The 20,255-nt window shown below is 44.3% G+C and overlaps 1 protein-coding gene across 1 annotated transcript in view; it reads left to right on the top strand.

Moving 5' to 3' along the window:
- Positions 1–16,591, top strand: part of fbxl7 (F-box and leucine-rich repeat protein 7) — an 85,742-nt gene extending 69,151 nt beyond the window's left edge. Inside the window, exons 3-4 of the mRNA XM_020463347.2 lie at positions 11,714–12,349; positions 14,857–16,591. Coding sequence (XP_020318936.1) covers positions 11,714–12,349; positions 14,857–15,593 — 1,373 coding nt within the window. The 3' untranslated portion in view covers positions 15,594–16,591. The remainder of the gene's footprint in view (positions 1–11,713; positions 12,350–14,856) is intronic.
- The last annotated feature ends 3,664 nt before the right edge of the window (positions 16,592–20,255 follow it).

Genomic DNA, 20,255 nt, shown 5'->3' with positions numbered 1-20,255 from the left:
ACTCTGCCCTGGTTCACTCCCCCTACTGGATCAAACTCTGTCCTGGTTCACTCCCCTTACTGGATCAAACTCTGCCCTGGTTCACTCCTCCTACTGGATCAAACTCTGCCCTGGTTCACTCCCCCTACTGGATCAAACTCTGCCCTGGTTCACTCCCCCTACTGGATGAAACTCTGCCCTGGTTCACTCCCCCTACTGGATCAAACTCTGCCCTGGTTCACACCCCCTTCTGGATCAAACTTTGCCCTGGTTCACTCCCCCTACTGGATCAAACTCTGCCCTGGTTCACTCCCCCTTCTGGATCAAACTTTGCCCTGGTTCACTCCCCCTACTGGATCAAACTCTGCCCTGGTTCACTCCCCCTACTGGATCAAACTCTGCCCTGGTTCACTCCCCCTACTGGATCAAACTCTGCCCTGGTTCACTCCCCTACTGTACTAATGTACAGAATGTATTATACAAAATTCACAAATTCTAGTAGCACAACGGCAGAGTCATGTCTTAAGTATAAAACTAACAATGACTCAATGATTCATGCCTTCTGGGAGTGCTATGAAGTCCTAAAGTTATGGGCAGAGTTAGAAAGATGGCTGTCAGATGTTTTACACTGTAAGTTTAATTTTAATCTGCATATTTTAAGGGTACGGTGATATACCCAAAGGGTTGGACCATACTTTTCTCATCAATCAATTAAAGAAAAAAAATACTTAATTGGAAATCAAATTATCCTCCATCGTTAACTTCTTATGGGCAGGTGGGACATCCTGTGAAATTGCAGAGTGCGAAATTTAAACTACAGAATTATATTTAACTTTCATAAAATCACAAGTGTAATACATCAAAATAAGGCTTTAACTTCTTGTTAATTCAGCCGCTGTGTCAGATTTCAAAAAGGCTTTACGGCGAAAGCACACCATGCGATTATCTGAGGACAGCGCCCTGCATACAAAAGCATGAAAACATATTTCAACCAGGCAGGTGTTCCATGAAAGTCCGAAATAGCGATATAATGAATGCCTTGCCTTTGATCTTCTTATGTTGGCACTCCAAAAGGTCCCAAATACATCACAAATGGTCCTTTTGTTCGATAATGTCCTTCTTTATATCCATAAAAACTCAGTTTAGCTGGTGCGCTTCAGTCAATAATCCACCCAGTTTCCCTCCATCAAAATGCATACAAAATGAATCCCAAATGTTACTAATAACCTTGTCCAAACAAGTCAAACAACGTTTATAATCAAACCTTAGGTACCCTAATACGGAAACAAACGATCAAATTTAAGACGGAGAATCGTTATCGTCTTTACCGGAGAAAAATACCAATGAACACGCTCTCCTCCACACTACAGCCAAAATGGGAGCCACCTAGAAAAACTACAATTTCTGGCTCATTTTTACAAAAACCAGCATGAAACTCTTTCTAAAGACTGTTGACATCTAGAGGAAGCTCTAGGAACTGCAATCTGGGAGGATTTCACCTTATAATAAAAGTGACAGCCATTGAAAACAGTGGTAGGCTGAACAATTTTTTGGGGGGTGGGGGGGGGGGGGGTGGTTTGTCCTCGGGGTTTCGCCTGCCATATCAGTTCTGTTATACTCACATACATACTTTTAACAGTTTTAGAAACTTTAGAGTGTTTTCTATCCAAATCTTCCAATTATATGCATATCCATCCTAGCTTCTGGGCAGTTTACTTTTTTTATGTTAAAGGTTGGGCATTAAGTACCCGCCAACGTCATGTTTAGTTTAGTGCACGTGTCAAACTTATTCCACAGAGGGATGAGTGTCTGCGGGTTTAAACACAACTTTTTTTATTGATGAATTAAGGTCACTAGTTGGTTTGCCTAGGTCTTAATTGAAAGGAAAAAACAAAAACCCGGCAGACACTAGGCCCTCCACGGAATGAGTTGGACACCCCTGATCTAGTGGGTCTATGACTGAGGAATGTTAAGTTGTTTGTTTTCTTTGTATACAGATATGTTTTGTTCTGTCTGAAAACCAAAATAAAAGTACATAACGCTTAGTGTACTTAAAAAAAAGAAGAAAAGCTGAAGGCAGGGCGATTGCATGTTGAGAACAAGGATAAAAGAAATCAGACGTCACTTCTGAGACGGGTCATTTCCCTCCAAGCGCTTGCTTTTCCATTGTGACACCACCAAACAGTCAATTTGTTTCTTATGAGAACAGTATGTTTCTAGGATACAGGTCTCTCCTACTAGCCTGTTAGCCTTGCTGCTGTGGTGAGTTTCCTACTAGCCTGTTAGCCTTGGTGCTGTGGTGAGCTTCCTACTAGCCTGTTAGTCTTGGTGCTGTGGTGAGTCTCCTACTAGCCTGTTAGCCAGGGTGCTGTGGTGAGTCTCCTACAAGCCTGTTAGCCTTGGTGCTGTGGTGTGGTGAGTCTCCTACTAGCCTGTTAGCCAGGGTGCCGTGGTGAGTCTCCTACTAGCCTGTTAGCCAGGGTGCTGTGGTGAGTCTCCTACTAGCCTGTTAGCCAGGGTGCCATGGTGAGTCTACTACTAGCCTGTTAGCCCAGGTGTGGTGGTGAGTCAGGTTACCATAGAAACCAATGGGTCAAGCCTGTGTGAATAACGACCTGTAAAATCACTGTCTGTTTCTCTTTATGCAAAACATATGAAGCATTTCTAGTGAAACTCAATAGGCTATTAGGCCTCTGAATTTCTTTTTAGAGTTGCCGAGGAAAGTGATCATGATTGTCAGGGCTGGAGGTATGTCAGAAGGGTAGCTTTGAATTTTGTTCAAAGACACCAGAGAGAGAGGAGAGAGAGATATATAGAAACAGAGATGAAGTGAGTGAGAGAGAGCAAGAGAGGGGGAAACGCCAAACATACGAGGACTATCCCCTTTTAGAAATTATAAAGCACCAAACAGAGGGAACAATATGGGACGGCAGCGTAGCCTAGTGGTTAAAGCATTGGACTAGTAACCGAAAGGTTGCAAGTTCAAATCCCCGAGCTGACAAGGTACAAATCTATCGTTCTGCCCCTGAACAGGCAGTTAACCCACTGTTCCTAGGCCGTCATTGAAAATAAGAATTTGTTGCCTAGTTAAATAAAGGTAAAAATAAATAAATAGTGTTTTAGTTCCTATATACACCGTAGTAGGTCTAAAGTTAGTGTGACGTCTGTAAGAATGACATGTCCTGCGTGCCAATTCTCTGTCCGTTCTCCCTAAATGTACACTTCCTCATCTCCTTTTGTGGATTAAAGGATTAACCCTTTAAAGGAAACGGCTGTCGGGAAGAAAGGAGTGGAAAATCTCCCTCTATAGCCCATGCAATGCTTTGAGTATACACCCATCCAATATGCTTTGAGTATACACCCATCCAATGCTTTGAGTATACACCCATCCAATGCTTTGAGTATACACCCATCCAATGCTTTGAGTATACACCCATCCAATATGCTTTGAGTATACACCCATCCAATATGCTTTGAGTATACACCCATCCAATATGCTTTGAGTATACACCCATCCAATGCTTTGAGTGTACACCCATCCAATATGCTTTGAGTATACACCCATCCAATGCTTTGAGTATACACCCATCCAATGCTTTGAGTGTACACCCATCCAATATGCTTTGAGTATACACCCATCCAATGCTTTGAGTATACACCCATCCAATGCTTTGAGTATACACCCATCCAATATGCTTTGAGTATACACCCATCCAATGCTTTGAGTATACACCCATCCAATATGCTTTGAGTATACACCCATCCAATATGCTTTGAGTATACACCCATCCAATGCTTTGAGTGTACACCCATCCAATATGCTTTGAGTATACACCCATCCAATGCTTTGAGTATACACCCATCCAATGCTTTGAGTATACACCCATCCAATATGCTTTGAGTATACACCCATCCAATATGCTTTGAGTATACACCCATCCAATGCTTTGAGTATACACCCATCCAATATGCTTTGAGTATACACCCATCCAATATGCTTTGAGTATACACCCATCCAATGCTGACCGCACACCTCCATGGAAACTTGTTGAAAGTCAACAACAGGCTTGACCTCTTCTTAACTCACCTACACGACAGGACTCGAGGAGCCCACCGAATAATTGTGTAGCTTTGGCCCCACGCTCAAGACATCTCATTTTCGACTTTCAAAGAGGGAGGAAAGATTCTTTCCAGACTTCAACAATGGGTTCAGTATGTGAGATAAACTTGCAATCTCAGTTGCTTCTCGTATTTTGGAGTAATTACTGTTAATGCTCTCGTGAGATGAAAGAGTCCATATTTCTTTGCTCCATTTTAAATTGAGTGCTCTTAATTGCCATATTGTAGATATATCACATGACAGGCATGATATTGTCCTTTATTTCTCAATCTTCAAGAGACGGTTGGTCAACAGATGTATCGGTCTTACTTTTTAATGAGCTCAGAAGTACCTTTCATATGTTTTGCTCTGTAAGCAACTTGTCTGACGCTCGTTGAAGGCTTTTCACAAGCACAGATCTAGGCTATGCTACCTTACCCTCTAACCAGATCCTGAACTTGACTATTATATAATGATGAATGGTGAAAGGGCTACAGTGTAGCTAAAGGGCCACAGTCATCACACAGTGAACGGGCCACAGTGATCACACAGTGTAGCTACAAACTATCTATAACGGGGACATGGTCGACTAGCCTTAGATTAAGTTGAGTGTTTGCAGGACTCCCACACCTTCCGTGCTGGTTGAGAATCAATAAGAGTAATGAGATCAATAAAACTGGTTATTGTTTTTTGTTTTTTAAATAGGGTTATATCTCAAAATCACCTTTGGATTATTCAAACCAATTGGGTTTGAGAAGGTCCAGTCCCGTTCTTGTCTTTAGCTGCCCCTATAAGCTGTGCTTCCGTCAAATGAGACCAAATAAAAACTCACTAATACTTAATAGGACCAAAAACAATAGACATGCGCCACAATATTTCTTCTGTCAAAGTAGAACATGTACAGTAGCTTATGTGTTTGATCGAGCCTTGTTTTTTTTCCTCCTGGTCTGTTGCACCTAAATGACCTGTCCAGGTCCACCCTCTACTACGTCCTCTATTCATGATCAAAATGAAAGGACTGAAACAATGCAATTGTTGGTTACATTGTTGTTGTTTCGGGTCATTTACTGAACTAACACAAAAGACTGTATCGCAGCGCTACACGGCACTTCTTGTTCAGCGTGGAATGCTTGGCCTGGTTCAAGGAGAAGGTCACACCAGTTCGTTCATTGGAGTATTCTTGTTCTATCTATGAAACGATTCTGGTGTTGGATTTGGTGGAATGAATCTTTATTCAAGATTGCAAAAAAGATAGTTGTTGGTCTAATTGGAGAAAAGAAAAAACATGTTGCTACTGAGGCCATTTTGTTAGTTTCAGTCTGGAGGAACTTGACATTTCGAGGCCATTTTGTCAGACGTTGTGCCTGTGTTCTTCATCAGAGTGTGGGGATAAACCTCAGAAGGGTCTGGAATTCTAATCTCCAAGACAAAATGAAAAAGAGGGAAGATTTTGGTTCTTATTGCTGTGGCTATAATAGTATATTCACATAAATGGACCTTGAACTTGTTTTGAGGTTGGTGAACACCATGGTGTGTTGAGAATGGCTTGAGGATAGCCTACCCCAATATCAAAAAATAGCAAGTGGTCAAATTTCATGTACCTGCAGAAAAACAGGCTGTAATTATAGTACCTCAATCAGACATACAGACAGACAGACTGTAATTATAGTACCTCAATCAGACAGACAAACAGACAGTAATTATAGTACCTCAATCAGACACAGACAGACTGTAATTATAGTACCTCAATGAGACAGACAGACAGACTGTAATTATAGTACCTCAATCAGACAGACAAACAGACAGTAATTATAGTACCTCAATCAGACAGACAGACAGACAGTAATTATAGTACCTCAATCAGACACAGACAGACTGTAATTATAGTACTTCAATCAGACAGACAGACAGACAGACAGACAGTAATTATAGTACCTCAATCAGACCGACAGACAGACAGTAATTATAGTACCTCAATCAGACAGACAGACAGTAATTATAGTACCTCAATGAGACAGACAGACATACTGTAATTATAGTACCTCAAGCACCCACCTCGGGGGGGGGGGGGGGGGGCAATGCAAATAGTCTGGGAAGCCATTTGATTAGTTGTTCAGGAGTCTTATGGCTTGGGGGTAGAAGCTATTTAGGAGCCTCTTGGACCTAGACTTGGTGCTCCGGTACCGCTTGCCGTGCGGTAGCAGAGTGAACAGTCTATGACTGGGGTAGCTGGAGTCTTAAAGCATTCCTCTGACACCGCCTAGTATAGAGGTCCTGGATGGCAAGAAGCTTGGCCCCGGTAATGTACTGGGCTGTACGCACTACCCTCTGTAGTGCCTTGTGGTCGGAGGCCGAGCAGTTGCCATACCAGGGAGTAATGCAACCCGTCAGGATGCTCTGTGCAGCTGTAAAGCCTTTTGAGGATCTAAGGACCCATTCCAAATCCAAGTCTCCTGATGGGGAATATGTTTTGTCGTGCCCTCTTCACGACTGTCTTGGTATGCTTGGACCATGTTAGTTTGTTGGTGATGTGGACGACAAGGAACTTGAAGCTCTCAACCTGCTCCACTACAGCCCCATTGATGAGAATGGGGGCGTGCTTGGTCCTAATTGTCTTGTAGTCCACAATCATCTCCTTTGTCTTGATCACGTTGAGGGAGAGGTTGTTGTCCTGGCACCACACGGTCAGGTCTCTGACCTCTTCCCAATAGCCTGTCTCATCGTTGTTGGTGATCAGACCTACCACTGTTGTGTCATCAGCAAACTTAATGATGGTCTTGGAGTTGTGCCTGGCCGTGTAGTCACGAGTGAACAGGGAGTACAGGAGGGGACTGAGCACGCACCCCTGAGGGGCCCCAGTGTTGAGGATCACCGTGGCGGATGTGGTGTTACCTACCCTTACCACCTGGGGCGGCCTGTCAGGATGTCCAGGATCCAGTTGCAGAGGGAGGTGTTTAGTCCCAGGGTCCTTATCTTATGGATGAGCTTTGAGGGCACTATGGTGTTCAACGCTGAGCTGTAGTCAATGAACAGCATTCTCACATAGGTGTTCCTTTTGTCCAGGTGGGAAAGGGCAGTGTGGAGTGCGATTGAGATTGCATCATCTGTGGATCTGTTGGTATGGTATGCAAATTGGAGTGGGTCTAGGGTTTCTAGGATAATGGTGTTGATGTGAGCCATGACCAGCCTTACAAAGCAGTTCATGGCTACAGACGTTAGTGCTATGGGTCAGTAGTCATTTAGGCAGGTTAACTTAGTGTTCTTGGGCACAGGGAATATGGTGGTCTGCTTGAAACATGTTGGTATTACAGACTCAGACAGGGAGAGGTTGAAAATGTCAGTGAAGACACTTGCCAGTTGGTCAGCGCATGCTCGGAATACACGTCCTGGTAATCCGTCTGGCCCTGCAGCATTGTGAATGTTGAGCTGTTTGAAAGTCTTACTCACATCGGCTGCGGAGACCATGATCACAGTCTTCCAGAACAGCTGGTGCTCTCATGCATGTTTCAGTGTTACTTGCCTCAAAGCGAGCATCAATGTTATTTAGCTCATCTGGTAGACTCGTGTCACTGGCCAGCTCGCAGCTGTGCTTCCCTTTGTAGTCTGTAATAGTTTTCAAGCCCTGCCACATCCAATGAGAGTCGGAGCCGGTGTAGTACTTTTTATTTTATTTATTTATTTATTTATTTTACCTTTATTTAACCAGGTAGGCAAGTTGAGAACAAGTTCTCATTTACAATTGTGACCTGGCCAAGATAAAGCAAAGCAGTTCGACAGATAAAACGACACAGAGTTACACATGGAGTAAAAACAAACATACAGTCAATAATGCAGTATAAACAAGTCTATATACAATGTGAGCAAATGAGGTGAGAAGGGAGGTAAAGGCAAAAAAGGCCATGATGGCAAAGTAAATACAATATAGCAAGTAAAATACTGGAATGGTAGTTTTGCAATGGAAGAATGTGCAAAGTAGAAATAAAAAATAATGGGGTGCAAAGGAGCAAAATAAATAAATTAATTAAAATTAAATACAGTTGGGAAAGAGGTAGTTGTTTGGGCTAAATTATAGGTGGGCTATGTACAGGTGCAGTAATCTGTGAGCTGCTCTGACAGTTGGTGCTTAAAGCTAGTGAGGGAGATAAGTGTTTCCAGTTTCAGAGATTTTTGTAGTTCGTTCCAGTCATTGGCAGCAGAGAACTGGAAGGAGAGGCGGCCAAAGAAAGAATTGGTTTTGGGGGTGACTAGAGAGATATACCTGCTGGAGCGTGTGCTACAGGTGGGAGATGCTATGGTGACCAGCGAGCTGAGATAAGGGGGGACTTTACCTAGCAGGGTCTTGTAGATGACATGGAGCCAGTGGGTTTGGCGACGAGTATGAAGCGAGGGCCAGCCAACGAGAGCGTACAGGTCGCAATGGTGGGTAGTATATGGGGCTTTGGTAATAAAACGGATTGCACTGTGATAGACTGCATCCAATTTGTTGAGTAGGGTATTGGAGGCTATTTTGTAAATGACATCGCCAAAGTCGAGGATTGGTAGGATGGTCAGTTTTACAAGGGTATGTTTGGCAGCATGAGTGAAGGATGCTTTGTTGCGAAATAGGAAGCCAATTCTAGATTTAACTTTGGATTGGAGATGTTTGATATGGGTCTGGAAGGAGAGTTTACAGTCTAACCAGACACCTAAGTATTTGTAGTTGTCCACGTATTCTAAGTCAGAGCCGTCCAGAGTAGTGATGTTGGACAGGCGGGTAGGTGCAGGTAGCGATCGGTTGAAGAGCATGCATTTAGTTTTACTTGTATTTAAGAGCAATTGGAGGCCACGGAAGGAGAGTTGTATGGCATTGAAGCTTGCCTGGAGGGTTGTTAACACAGTGTCCAAAGAAGGGCCGGAAGTATACAGAATGGTGTCGTCTGCGTAGAGGTGGATCAGGGACTCACCAGCAGCAAGAGCGACCTCATTGATGTATACAGAGAAGAGAGTCGGTCCAAGAATTGAACCCTGTGGCACCCCCATAGAGACTGCCAGAGGTCCGGACAGCAGACCCTCCGATTTGACACACTGAACTCTATCAGAGAAGTAGTTGGTGAACCAGGCGAGGCAATAATTTGAGAAACCAAGGCTGTCGAGTCTGCCGATGAGGATATGGTGATTGACAGAGTCGAAAGCCTTGGCCAGATCAATGAATACGGCTGCACAGTAATGTTTCTTATCGATGGCGGTTAAGATATCGTTTAGGACCTTGAGCGTGGCTGAGGTGCACCCATGACCAGCTCTGAAACCGGATTGCATAGCAGAGAAGGTATGGTGAGATTCGAAATGGTCGGTAATCTGTTTGTTGACTTGGCTTTCGAAGACTTTAGAAAGGCACGGTAGGATAGATATAGGTCTGTAGCAGTTTGGGTCAAGAGTGTCCCCCCCTTTGAAGAGGGGGATGACCGCAGCTGCTTTCCAATCTTTGGGAATCTCAGACGACACGAAAGAGAGGTTGAACAGGCTAGTAATAGGGGTGGCAACAATTTCGGCAGATAATTTTAGAAAGAAAGGGTCCAGATTGTCTAGCCCGGCTGATTTGTAGGGGTCCAGATTTTGCAGCTCTTTCAGAACATCAGCTGAATGGATTTGGGAGAAGGAGAAATGGGGAAGGCTTGGGCGAGTTGCTGTTGGGGGTGCAGTGCTGTTGTCCGGGGTAGGAGTAGCCAGGTGGAAAGCATGGCCAGCCGTAGAAAAATGCTTATTGAAATTCTCAATTATGGTGGATTTATCAGTGGTGACAGTGTTTCCTATCTTCAGTGCAGTGGGCAGCTGGGAGGAGGTGTTCTTATTCTCCATGGACTTTACAGTGTCCCAGAACTTTTTTGAGTTAGCGTTGCAGGAAGCAAATTTCTGCTTGAAAAAGCTAGCCTTGGCTTTTCTAACTGCCTGTGTATAATGATTTCTAGCTTCCCTGAACAGCTGCATATCACGGGGGCTGTTCGATGCTAATGCAGAACGCCATAGGATGTTTTTGTGTTGGTTAAGGGCAGTCAGGTCTGGGGAGAACCAAGGGCTATATCTGTTCCTGGTTCTAAATTTCTTAAATGGGGCATGTTTATTTAAGATGGTTAGGAAGGCATTTAAAAAAAATATCCAGGCATCCTCTACTGACGGGATGAGATCAATATCCTTCCAGGATACCCCGGCCAGGTCGATTAGAAAGGCCTGCTCGCAGAAGTGTTTCAGGGAGCGTTTTACAGTGATGAGTGGAGGTCGTTTGACCGCTGACCCATTACGGATGCAGGCAATGAGGCAGTGATCGCTGAGATCTTGGTTGAAGACAGCAGAGGTGTATTTAGAGGGGAAGTTGGTTAGGATGATATCTATGAGGGTGCCCGTGTTTAAGGTTTTGGGGAGGTACCTGGTAGGTTCATTGATTATTTGTGTGAGATTGAGGGCATCAAGTTTAGATTGTAGGATGGCTGGGGTGTTACGATTTGATCTTAGTCCTGTATTGATGCTTTGCTTGTTTGTTGGTTCGTTGGAGGGCATAGCGGGATTTCTTATAAGCTTCCGGGTTAAAGTCCCACTCCTCGAAAGCGGCAGCTCTACCCTTTAGCTCTGTGCGAATGTTGCCTGTAATCCATGGCTTCTGGTTGGGGTATGTATGTACAGTCACTGTGGGGACGACATCCTCGATGCACTTATTGATAAAGCCAGTGACTGATGTGGTGTATTCCTCAATGCCATTTGGAAGAATCACAGAACATATTCCAGTCTGTGCTAGCAAAGCAGTCCTGTAGTTTAGTATCTGACAGACAGATATTCAGATAGACTAATTATAGTACCTCAATCAGACAGACAGACAGAAGATTTATAGACATCTTTGGCATGACCATTTAAACAATGTATACCTAACCAAATTAGACGTAACAGAGATAGACATGACTGTTGAAGGAACGCTGCAGAGTTCAGGCCCACGGCCATAATAGACGGGACCTGTCTGTTTTCATACCTAATTTGCTGTAGTGCAAATTACCCAAACATGGTTTAAAAATTTAGAAAATAATTCATTTTGATTCATGGTTCGTAGGAAATAATTCATTTTGATTCATGGTTTGTAGAATATAATTAATTTTGATTCATGGTTCGTAGGAAATAATTCATTTTGATTCATGGTTTGTAGGATATAATTAATTTTGATTCATGGTTTGTAGGATATAATTCATTTTGATTCATGGTTTGTAGGATATAATTCATTTTGATTCATGGTTTGTAGGATAAAATTCATTTTGATTCATGGTTTGAGGAAATAATTCATTTTGATTCATGGTTTGTAGGAAATAATTCATTTTGATTCATGGTTTGTAGGATATAATTCATTTTGATTCATGGTTTGAGGAAATAATTCATTTTGATTCATGGTTTGTTGGAAATAATTCATTTTGATTCATGGTTCATAGGAAATAATTCATTTTGATTCATGGTTCGTAGGAAATAATTCATTTTGATTCATGGTTTGTTGATGCCACAGAGAACAAAGAGAGTCATTCCTATTGGTCATCTGACAGTATGTTGTTTCACACACACAGAGGCAACAATTAACCCACTCTCTCGCTCTCTCTCTCTTTATTTCTCTCCTTCGCTCCCACCCAGATTCGGACCTGAGCATGCGGACATTGAGCACCCCCAGCCCTGCTCTCATCCTTCCTCCTCACCTCCACCCTCTCTCTCCTCTCCTCCCCCTGTCGGCCCCCTTCAACAGCTCCTCCTCCACCTCCTCCTCTGAGACGGTTGCCATGGTGCACGCCACCTCCACTCCCCCTTTCTTCTCCGCCACCCACTCACGCCGCCGCGCCACCCGGGACCACCACCAGGGGGCATCGGTGCCCATCGACCTCTTGCCGGACCAGATCTTCCTGGACGTCTTTGCCCGCCTGCCCACCAACCAGCTGTGCCGTTGCGCCCGCGTCTGCCGCCGCTGGTACAACCTGGCGTGGGATCCCCGGCTGTGGCGGAGCATTCGGCTGACGGGGGACGTGCTGCACGTCGACCGGGCGTTGCGGGTACTGACGCGGCGCCTCTGCCAGGACACGCCCAACGTGTGCCTGATGCTGGAGACCCTTGTGGCGAGCGGGTGCCGGAGGTTGACGGACCGCGGTCTGCTCACGGTGGCCCAGTGCTGCCCCGAGCTGCGCCGCCTGGAGGTGGCGGGCTGCTATAACGTGTCCAATGACGCCGTGTTCGAGGTGGTGTCGCGCTGCCCCAACCTGGAGCATCTAGACGTTTCAGGTAAACATCTACATTGAACATTTGAATCATTTAGCAGACTTAATGTCAAGTGTATTCACTAGGTTCAGTAGGGAAAAAACCCTCACCACATATCACAGTTATCACAAGTAGACCAATACCCGCAGTCAGCAGAATCAGTGCCACAAAGAAAAAACTGTGTGTGTAAGAAAGAAAAGTACACTTAGCCTCCTCCTGCCTTAAATAACATTTAAAAAAAACTGCTGCTCAGAGATATTATGGTGTCTAATGTATCTAAGGTGCCAACTCTCTTGGAGAGGTAGTCTCCCATACAGAAATCATTATGGTGTCTAAGGTGCCAACGCTCCTCTTGGAGAGGTAGTCTCCCATACAGAAATCATTACGGTGTCTAAGGTGCCAGTCCTCCTCTTGGAGAGGTAGTCTCCCATACAGAAATCATTATGATGTCTAATGTATCTAAGGTGCCAGTCCTCCTCTTGGAGAGGTAGTCTCCCATACAGAAATCATTATGGTGTCTAATGTATCTAAGGTGCCAGTCCTCCTCTTGGAGAGGTAGTCTCCCATACAGAAATCATTATGGTGTCTAATGTATCTAAGGTGCCAGTCCTCCTCTTGGAGAGGTAGTCTCCCATACAGAAATCATTATGGTGTCTAATGTATCTAAGGTGCCAACGCTCCTCTTGGAGAGGTAGTCTCCCATGCAGCAAGGCCACCTTAATGCACTAATTTCTCGGGTACGGAAGGGATACATTGAGTTGTTATTTTAAAGAAGACAAACCAGAGCAACCTTGTGTAAGTAAGGTGGTACATTCCTAAAGTATGACCTATGACCTAGCTCTCCTGTTCTTCAGGAACCAGGGGCCGGCAGTAATGAATACTACTTCTGACTGTCCCTCCCACTCCCAGGAACAACCCCCCCCCCCCCCCCCCCACGGCGTTATCTCTGTTTACATTACAACATGTCGGACTTACAGGATCACAATGTTCTGGAATGTTCTTCTCTCATCTCTTCAAAGACCTACTCTTTGAATAATGCGTTCAGATGTTAGTGTTATTTCCCATGCAGAAAACCTGACATGAGTCAAATGACTAATCTATGAAAGATTAGTCCAAATGCATGTAGGCTTATAACACAACCCTAATTTGACTAGCACTGTGAAAAAAGGGGCCTCTTTGAGTTAACACCATGTCCAAGTCAACCCAGCTTTGCAGACCTAGGGGAAATACATACTGTGTGTCGAATGTCATTATTTAATACTTTCAATCACTACTTTTCCTGGCACAATGGAAGAACCAATGGAATACTCCTAAAAGTGCAAAATCTCAAGATAAGTGCACCACAAATGTTACATGTATACCAGTATGTATTTGACCTGCTGAGACAACCCAACAAACTTCCTATGTTCTCTGTGGTACAAGCTGTCCAGAGCCCAGTGTTGTTTGCCACAGTATTTCTCTCTCTACACTCTCACTGCACACTGAATGGAATGCGACTTCAGTCTCTTTCCTGGTGTTTTATTTCCCACTTCCTGTGCCCTTCTTCCTGCCGGGGTAGATTGTTACCGTCCCGGTGCGTGTCATAGGTCTGCTGGAGTTCCCTCTGTTGAAGGAATCTGTGTTCTGTTCATTAGGCCTCAAATGGAAGAAAAATGTTCAGAAACAAAGTGGAGTAACACATCTCAGATGTTTCCCCTAGATGCAAGACCATTCCATCCACTTCATACACTCCCCGAAAGGCAAGACCATTCCATCCACTTCATAGCGTTCATACACTCCCCGAAAGGTAAGACCATTCCATCCACTTCATAGCGTTCATACAGTCCCCGAAAGGCAAGACCATCAACTAACCTATCTGGCAGCTCACATTGTCATTGTCAGTACATTGTCAGCTTGGGGGTTTGAACATGCAACCTTCCGGTTACTAGTCCAACGCTCTAACCACTAGGCTACCCTGCCGCCCCAGAGAGGAGAGAGGTTATAGGAGAAGGAAAGAGAAGCCTTATAAAAAGGTGCTCAACTCAACATCATGTTTTTCAGGAAGGGATGGCCTGGTGAAAGAAGAAAGGCTGTGGCCAGTCACAATTAAAAACATCCTGCATGTTTTCGTGGAAAAATTTTGCAAAAGTGTGGAACCAGAAAACCCAGACGTGTCCCCTACTATCCATTGTGTTTTTACATTTAACCCCCCCCCCCCCCCCCCACTTAAGATGGAGCGCCGTGCTGCTTTCCATTTGTAGATCAGTAGCAGATCTCAATGACTTCTGGTTTTAATATTGCTCTGGGAATTAAAACAAACAGGAGTAGAATTGTCAGGACATGGAATTCCATAAAATGTAATTAGTGGGCCTTAAGAAAGTAGCTATGCTCTGAATGTTGGGACTGTTTTAAAAAAAGGGTTCTGTGGTCAACTGTATTTCACTTTTGTTTTGTTTGTTGTTGGTAGTTTTGATACGCTCTCTAAATCCTGAATACACCTAAATACTACATTCTCTCTCTCTCTCTCTCTTTTCTCTCTCTTCTCTCTCAAGGCTGCTGCAAGGTGACCTGCATCAGTCTGACGCGGGAGGTCTCCCTTAAACTATCGCCAATGCATGGCCAGCAGATCTCCATCCGCTACCTGGACATGACTGACTGCTTGGCCCTGGAGGACGAAGGCCTGCACACCATCGCCGCCCACTGCACCCAGCTTACCCACCTATACCTGCGGCGCTGCATGCGCCTCACCGACGAGGGCCTTCGCTACCTGGTCATCTACTGCCCCGCCGTGCGCGAGCTCAGCGTCAGCGACTGCCGATACGTCAGCGACTTCGGCCTGCGCGAGATCGCCAAGCTCGAAGGCCGGTTGCGCTACTTGAGCGTGGCGCATTGTGGAAAGATCACTGACGTCGGGGTTCGGTATGTCGCTAAGTATTGCTCACGGCTGCGATACCTGAACGCGCGGGGCTGCGAGGGCCTCACGGACCACGGCCTGGAGTACCTGGCCAAGAGTTGCCCCAAGCTGAAGTCGCTGGACATCGGAAAGTGTCCGCTGGTGTCGGATGCAGGCCTGGAACTGCTGGCGCTCAACTGCTTCAATCTGAAGCGGCTGAGCCTCAAGTCGTGCGAGAGCATCACGGGCCGCGGACTGCAAGTGGTGGCGGCCAACTGCTTCGACCTGCAGCTGCTCAACGTGCAGGACTGCGACGCGCCACTGGACGCACTGCGATTCGTGAAGCGCCACTGCAAGCGCTGTGTCATCGAGCACACAAACCCAGCCTTTTTCTGAGGGGGACGGGGGGACGGGGAGAATGGGCTACAAACTGAAGCCTGTATCCCACACCTACACGTAATGTAATGTGCACATGACAATCTATCATAGTTGTTATTATAGCACTCATAAGACTGTTTTTAAGTTATTTTTTTCCCCCTCCCTATTCCCTCACTACAAGCTGTTTCTCAACTTTCAATTTTTTAAATGTTTTTCAGAACATATTTTAATTCTAAAAGGGATCCGTTTTTAAGCAGATGACTGCTGTATGTAATAAAACAGTGTATATTCATTTGAAAGGAACAACTATAATAGCATGAAAAAACTCAACTCCTAGTGCTTTCTCAGTATCTTTGTCAGGCCAAGAATTTGAAATGGAATGCAATTTAATTATGAGTAATGATTATCTTATTTGTGTCAAAGGTTCACGTGTGACATTCCACTGAAGACGTCTCCCTTTTCAGTTGGCATTGCTGAGTCCAGTAACTCCCAGTCATTCCACATTGCTTAAAGAGGCTGTACAGTTCATACGATAGAATGTTAGTCCATTTCTTAACTCATGAAACCACATAAAACCCTTAGTTTTAATTAAGAATATGCCTCTACTCGTGCCGTGGAGAGGCGTGCACCTTTCCTGTCCAATCAGGTGATCGGTGAGCAATATCTCTGTACATTTAAGGGAACCCCCAGAGGCAAACGTTCTGTATCTCCTTTTTAAACCTTTACATTGTTTTTTTCATTTTTATGTTGGCTTTTCAACTAGAGCCTAAAATCTGCTCTTATTCATTGTTTACGTGTCATTCTTCTGCAGTTTTTAAATGCTAGACAATCATACCATCATGTCCGTGGTTTTAGTGAAGTGTGTTTTTTTTGTTTTTTGGGGAATTCAATGTCCAGTTCCATTTTGTTAAAGAATTGTGTACACTAACTATGCTCAGACAATCACTAGAACAAGTGTGTTCACTTCTCTACTTTTTATTGCCATAATAGTGGAATAAAATAATGTCCTAAATGAGGATGGCCTCTGAGTCATGTATGTCTCAAAATTCTTATTATAGAACTAGTATGCAATCAAACAGAGATGCTACCAAATGTTAAAATGAATATGTGCAATTATCAGGAATTAATGCTTTTTCCTCAGACATTGAGGAGTAAGATTTCTTCTATGTAAACAAGGGTCAAACCCGCACCTCAGTCAAGGTTGGTCATCTGTCATAATCCGTTTCATTTTGTATTTTCATTGCAGAATGAATTACTGTTATGTGTCTAATAATTGATTTCCTGATTTGTCTGTGCTGATCACATCCATATTGGGTTTTTACACAAATAACATATCTTTTTTTTTTCTTGAAACATTTCAGGAAATGGTCCATGCAAAACATTGCTTGTGATTACAAACTAATGAGACACTAAGGAGCTCGCCATGCAACTCTGTCTGGAACGGTGACTTCCATTCATAGGTGTGTTTATGCCCCTTGGCTAATCTACAGATCATATAGTTATTATTATTCCCCCTGGCTGCTCTACAGATCATAGTTATTATTAATCCCCCTGGCTAATCTACAGATCATATAGTTATTATTATTCCCCCTGGCTGCTGTACAGATCATATAGTTATTATTAATCCCCCTGGCTAATCTACAGATCATATAGTTATTATTATTCCCCTTGGCTAATCTACAGATCATATAGTTATTATTATTCCCCCTGGCTAATCTACAGATCATATAGTTATTATTATTCCCCTTGGCTGCTCTACAGATCATATAGTTATTATTATTCCCCCTGGCTGCTCTACAGATCATAGTTATTATTATTCCCCCTGGCTGCTCTACAGATCATAGAGTTATTATTATTCCCCCTGGCTGCTCTACAGATCATAGTTATTATTATTCCCCTTGGCTGCTCTACAGATCATATAGTTATTATTATTCCCCCTGGCTGCTCTACAGATCATGGTTATTATTATTCCCCCCGGCTGCTCTACAGATCATATAGTTATTATTATTCCCCCTGGCTAATCTACAGATCATATAGTTATTATTATTCCCCCTGGCTGCTGTACAGATCATATAGTTATTATTATTCCCCCTGGCTGCTCTACAGATCATATTGTTGAAAACATTCAAGTCACTTTGCATGCTGGAAATAGTTACAGTAAGAGATTAAACATTCAGTCACGTTCTCAAACCATTTAACACTACTATCGTGTGGGTAGTTGCATACATCAGACGGTATTGCTGTGACTGGAACACATTGGTAGATTGAACTGAATCAAACAACCCAGATCAAAGAATATGGTCTCCTGCTTCCATTCTCAGCATTACATCGACCACCACATGCCCACAAATAATATGGTCTCCTGCTTCCATTCTCGGCATTACATCGACCACCACATGCCCACAAATAATATGGTCTCCTGCTTCCATTCTCGGCATTACATCGACCACCACATGCCCACAAATAATATGGTCTCCTGCTTCCATTCTCAGCATTACATCGACCACCACATGCCCACAAATAATATGGTCTCCTGCTTCCATTCTCGGCATTACATCGACCACCACATGCCCACAAATAATATGGTCTCCTGCTTCCATTCTCGGCATTACATCGACCACCACATGCCCACAAAGAATATGGTCTCCTGCTTCCATTCTCAGCATTACATCGACCACCACATGCCCACAAATAATATGGTCTCCTGCTTCCATTCTCGGCATTACATCGACCACCACATGCCCACAAATAATATGGTCTCCTGCTTCCATTCTCGGCATTACATCGACCACCACATGCCCACAAATAATATGGTCTCCTGCTTCCATTCTCGGCATTACATCGACCACCACATGCCCACAAATAATATGGTCTCCTGCTTCCATTCTCGGCATTACATCGACCACCACATGCCCACAAATAATATGGTCTCCTGCTTCCATTCTCGGCATTACATCGACCACCACATGCCCACAAATAATATGGTCTCCTGCTTCCATTCTCGACATTACATCGACCACCACATGCCCACAAATAATATGGTCTCCTGCTTCCATTCTCAGCATTACATCGACCACCACATGCCCACAAAGAATATGGTCTCCTGCTTCCATTCTCGGCATTACATCGACCACCACATGCCCACAAAGAATATGGTCTCCTGCTTCCATTCTCAGCATTACATCGACCACCACATGCCCACAAATAATATGGTCTCCTGCTTCCATTCTCGGCATTACATCGACCACCACATGCCCACAAATAATATGGTCTCCTGCTTCCATTCTCGGCATTACATCGACCACCACATGCCCACAAATAATATGGTCTCCTGCTTCCATTCTCGGCATTACATCGACCACCACATGCCCACAAATAATATGGTCTCCTGCTTCCATTCTCGGCATTACATCGACCACCACATGCCCACAAATAATATGGTCTCCTGCTTCCATTCTCGGCATTACATCGACCACCACATGCCCACAAATAATATGGTCTCCTGCTTCCATTCTCGGCATTACATCGACCACCACATGCCCACAAATAATATGGTCTCCTGCTTCCATTCTCGGCATTACATCGACCACCACATGCCCACAAATAATATGGTCTCCTGCTTCCATTCTCGGCATTACATCGACCACCACATGCCCACAAATAATATGGTCTCCTGCTTCCATTCTCGGCATTACATCGACCACCACATGCCCACAAATAATATGGTCTCCTGCTTCCATTCTCGGCATTACATCGACCACCACATGCCCACAAATAATATGGTCTCCTGCTTCCATTCTCGGCATTACATCGACCACCACATGCCCACAAATAATATGGTCTCCTGCTTCCATTCTCGGCATTACATCGACCACCACATGCCCACAAATAATATGGTCTCCTGCTTCCATTCTCGGCATTACATCGACCACCACATGCCCACAAATAATATGGTCTCCTGCTTCCATTCTCGGCATTACATCGACCACCACATGCCCACAAATAATATGGTCTCCTGCTTCCATTCTCGGCATTACATCGACCACCACATGCCCACAAATAATATGGTCTCCTGCTTCCATTCTCAGCATTACATCGACTACCACATGCCCACAAATAATATGGTCTCCTGCTTCCATTCTCGGCATTACATCGACCACCACATGCCCACAAATAATATGGTCTCCTGCTTCCATTCTCAGCATTACATCGACCACCACATGCCCACAAATAATATGGTCTCCTGCTTCCATTCTCAGCATTACATCGACTACCACATGCCCACAAATAATATGGTCTCCTGCTTCCATTCTCAGCATTACATCGACTACCACATGCCCACAAATAATATGGTCTCCTGCTTCCATTCTCAGCATTACATCGACTACCACATGCCCACAAATAATATGGTCTCCTGCTTCCATTCTCAGCATTACATCGACCACCACATGCCCACAAATAATATGGTCTCCTGCTTCCATTCTCGGCATTACATCGACCACCACATGCCCACAAATAATATGGTCTCCTGCTTCCATTCTCAGCATTACATCGACCACCACATGCCCACAAATAATATGGTCTCCTGCTTCCATTCTCGGCATTACATCGACCACCACATGCCCACAAAAAATATGGTCTCCTGCTTCCATTCTCGGCATTACATCGACCACCACATGC

The sequence above is a fragment of the Oncorhynchus kisutch genome, linkage group LG27 (assembly GCF_002021735.2).
Source record: "Oncorhynchus kisutch isolate 150728-3 linkage group LG27, Okis_V2, whole genome shotgun sequence".
Classification (NCBI taxonomy): Eukaryota; Metazoa; Chordata; class Actinopteri; order Salmoniformes; family Salmonidae; genus Oncorhynchus; species Oncorhynchus kisutch.
Note: the sequence above shows the minus strand (reverse complement) of the source record. Positions and strands in the feature narration are given on the sequence as shown.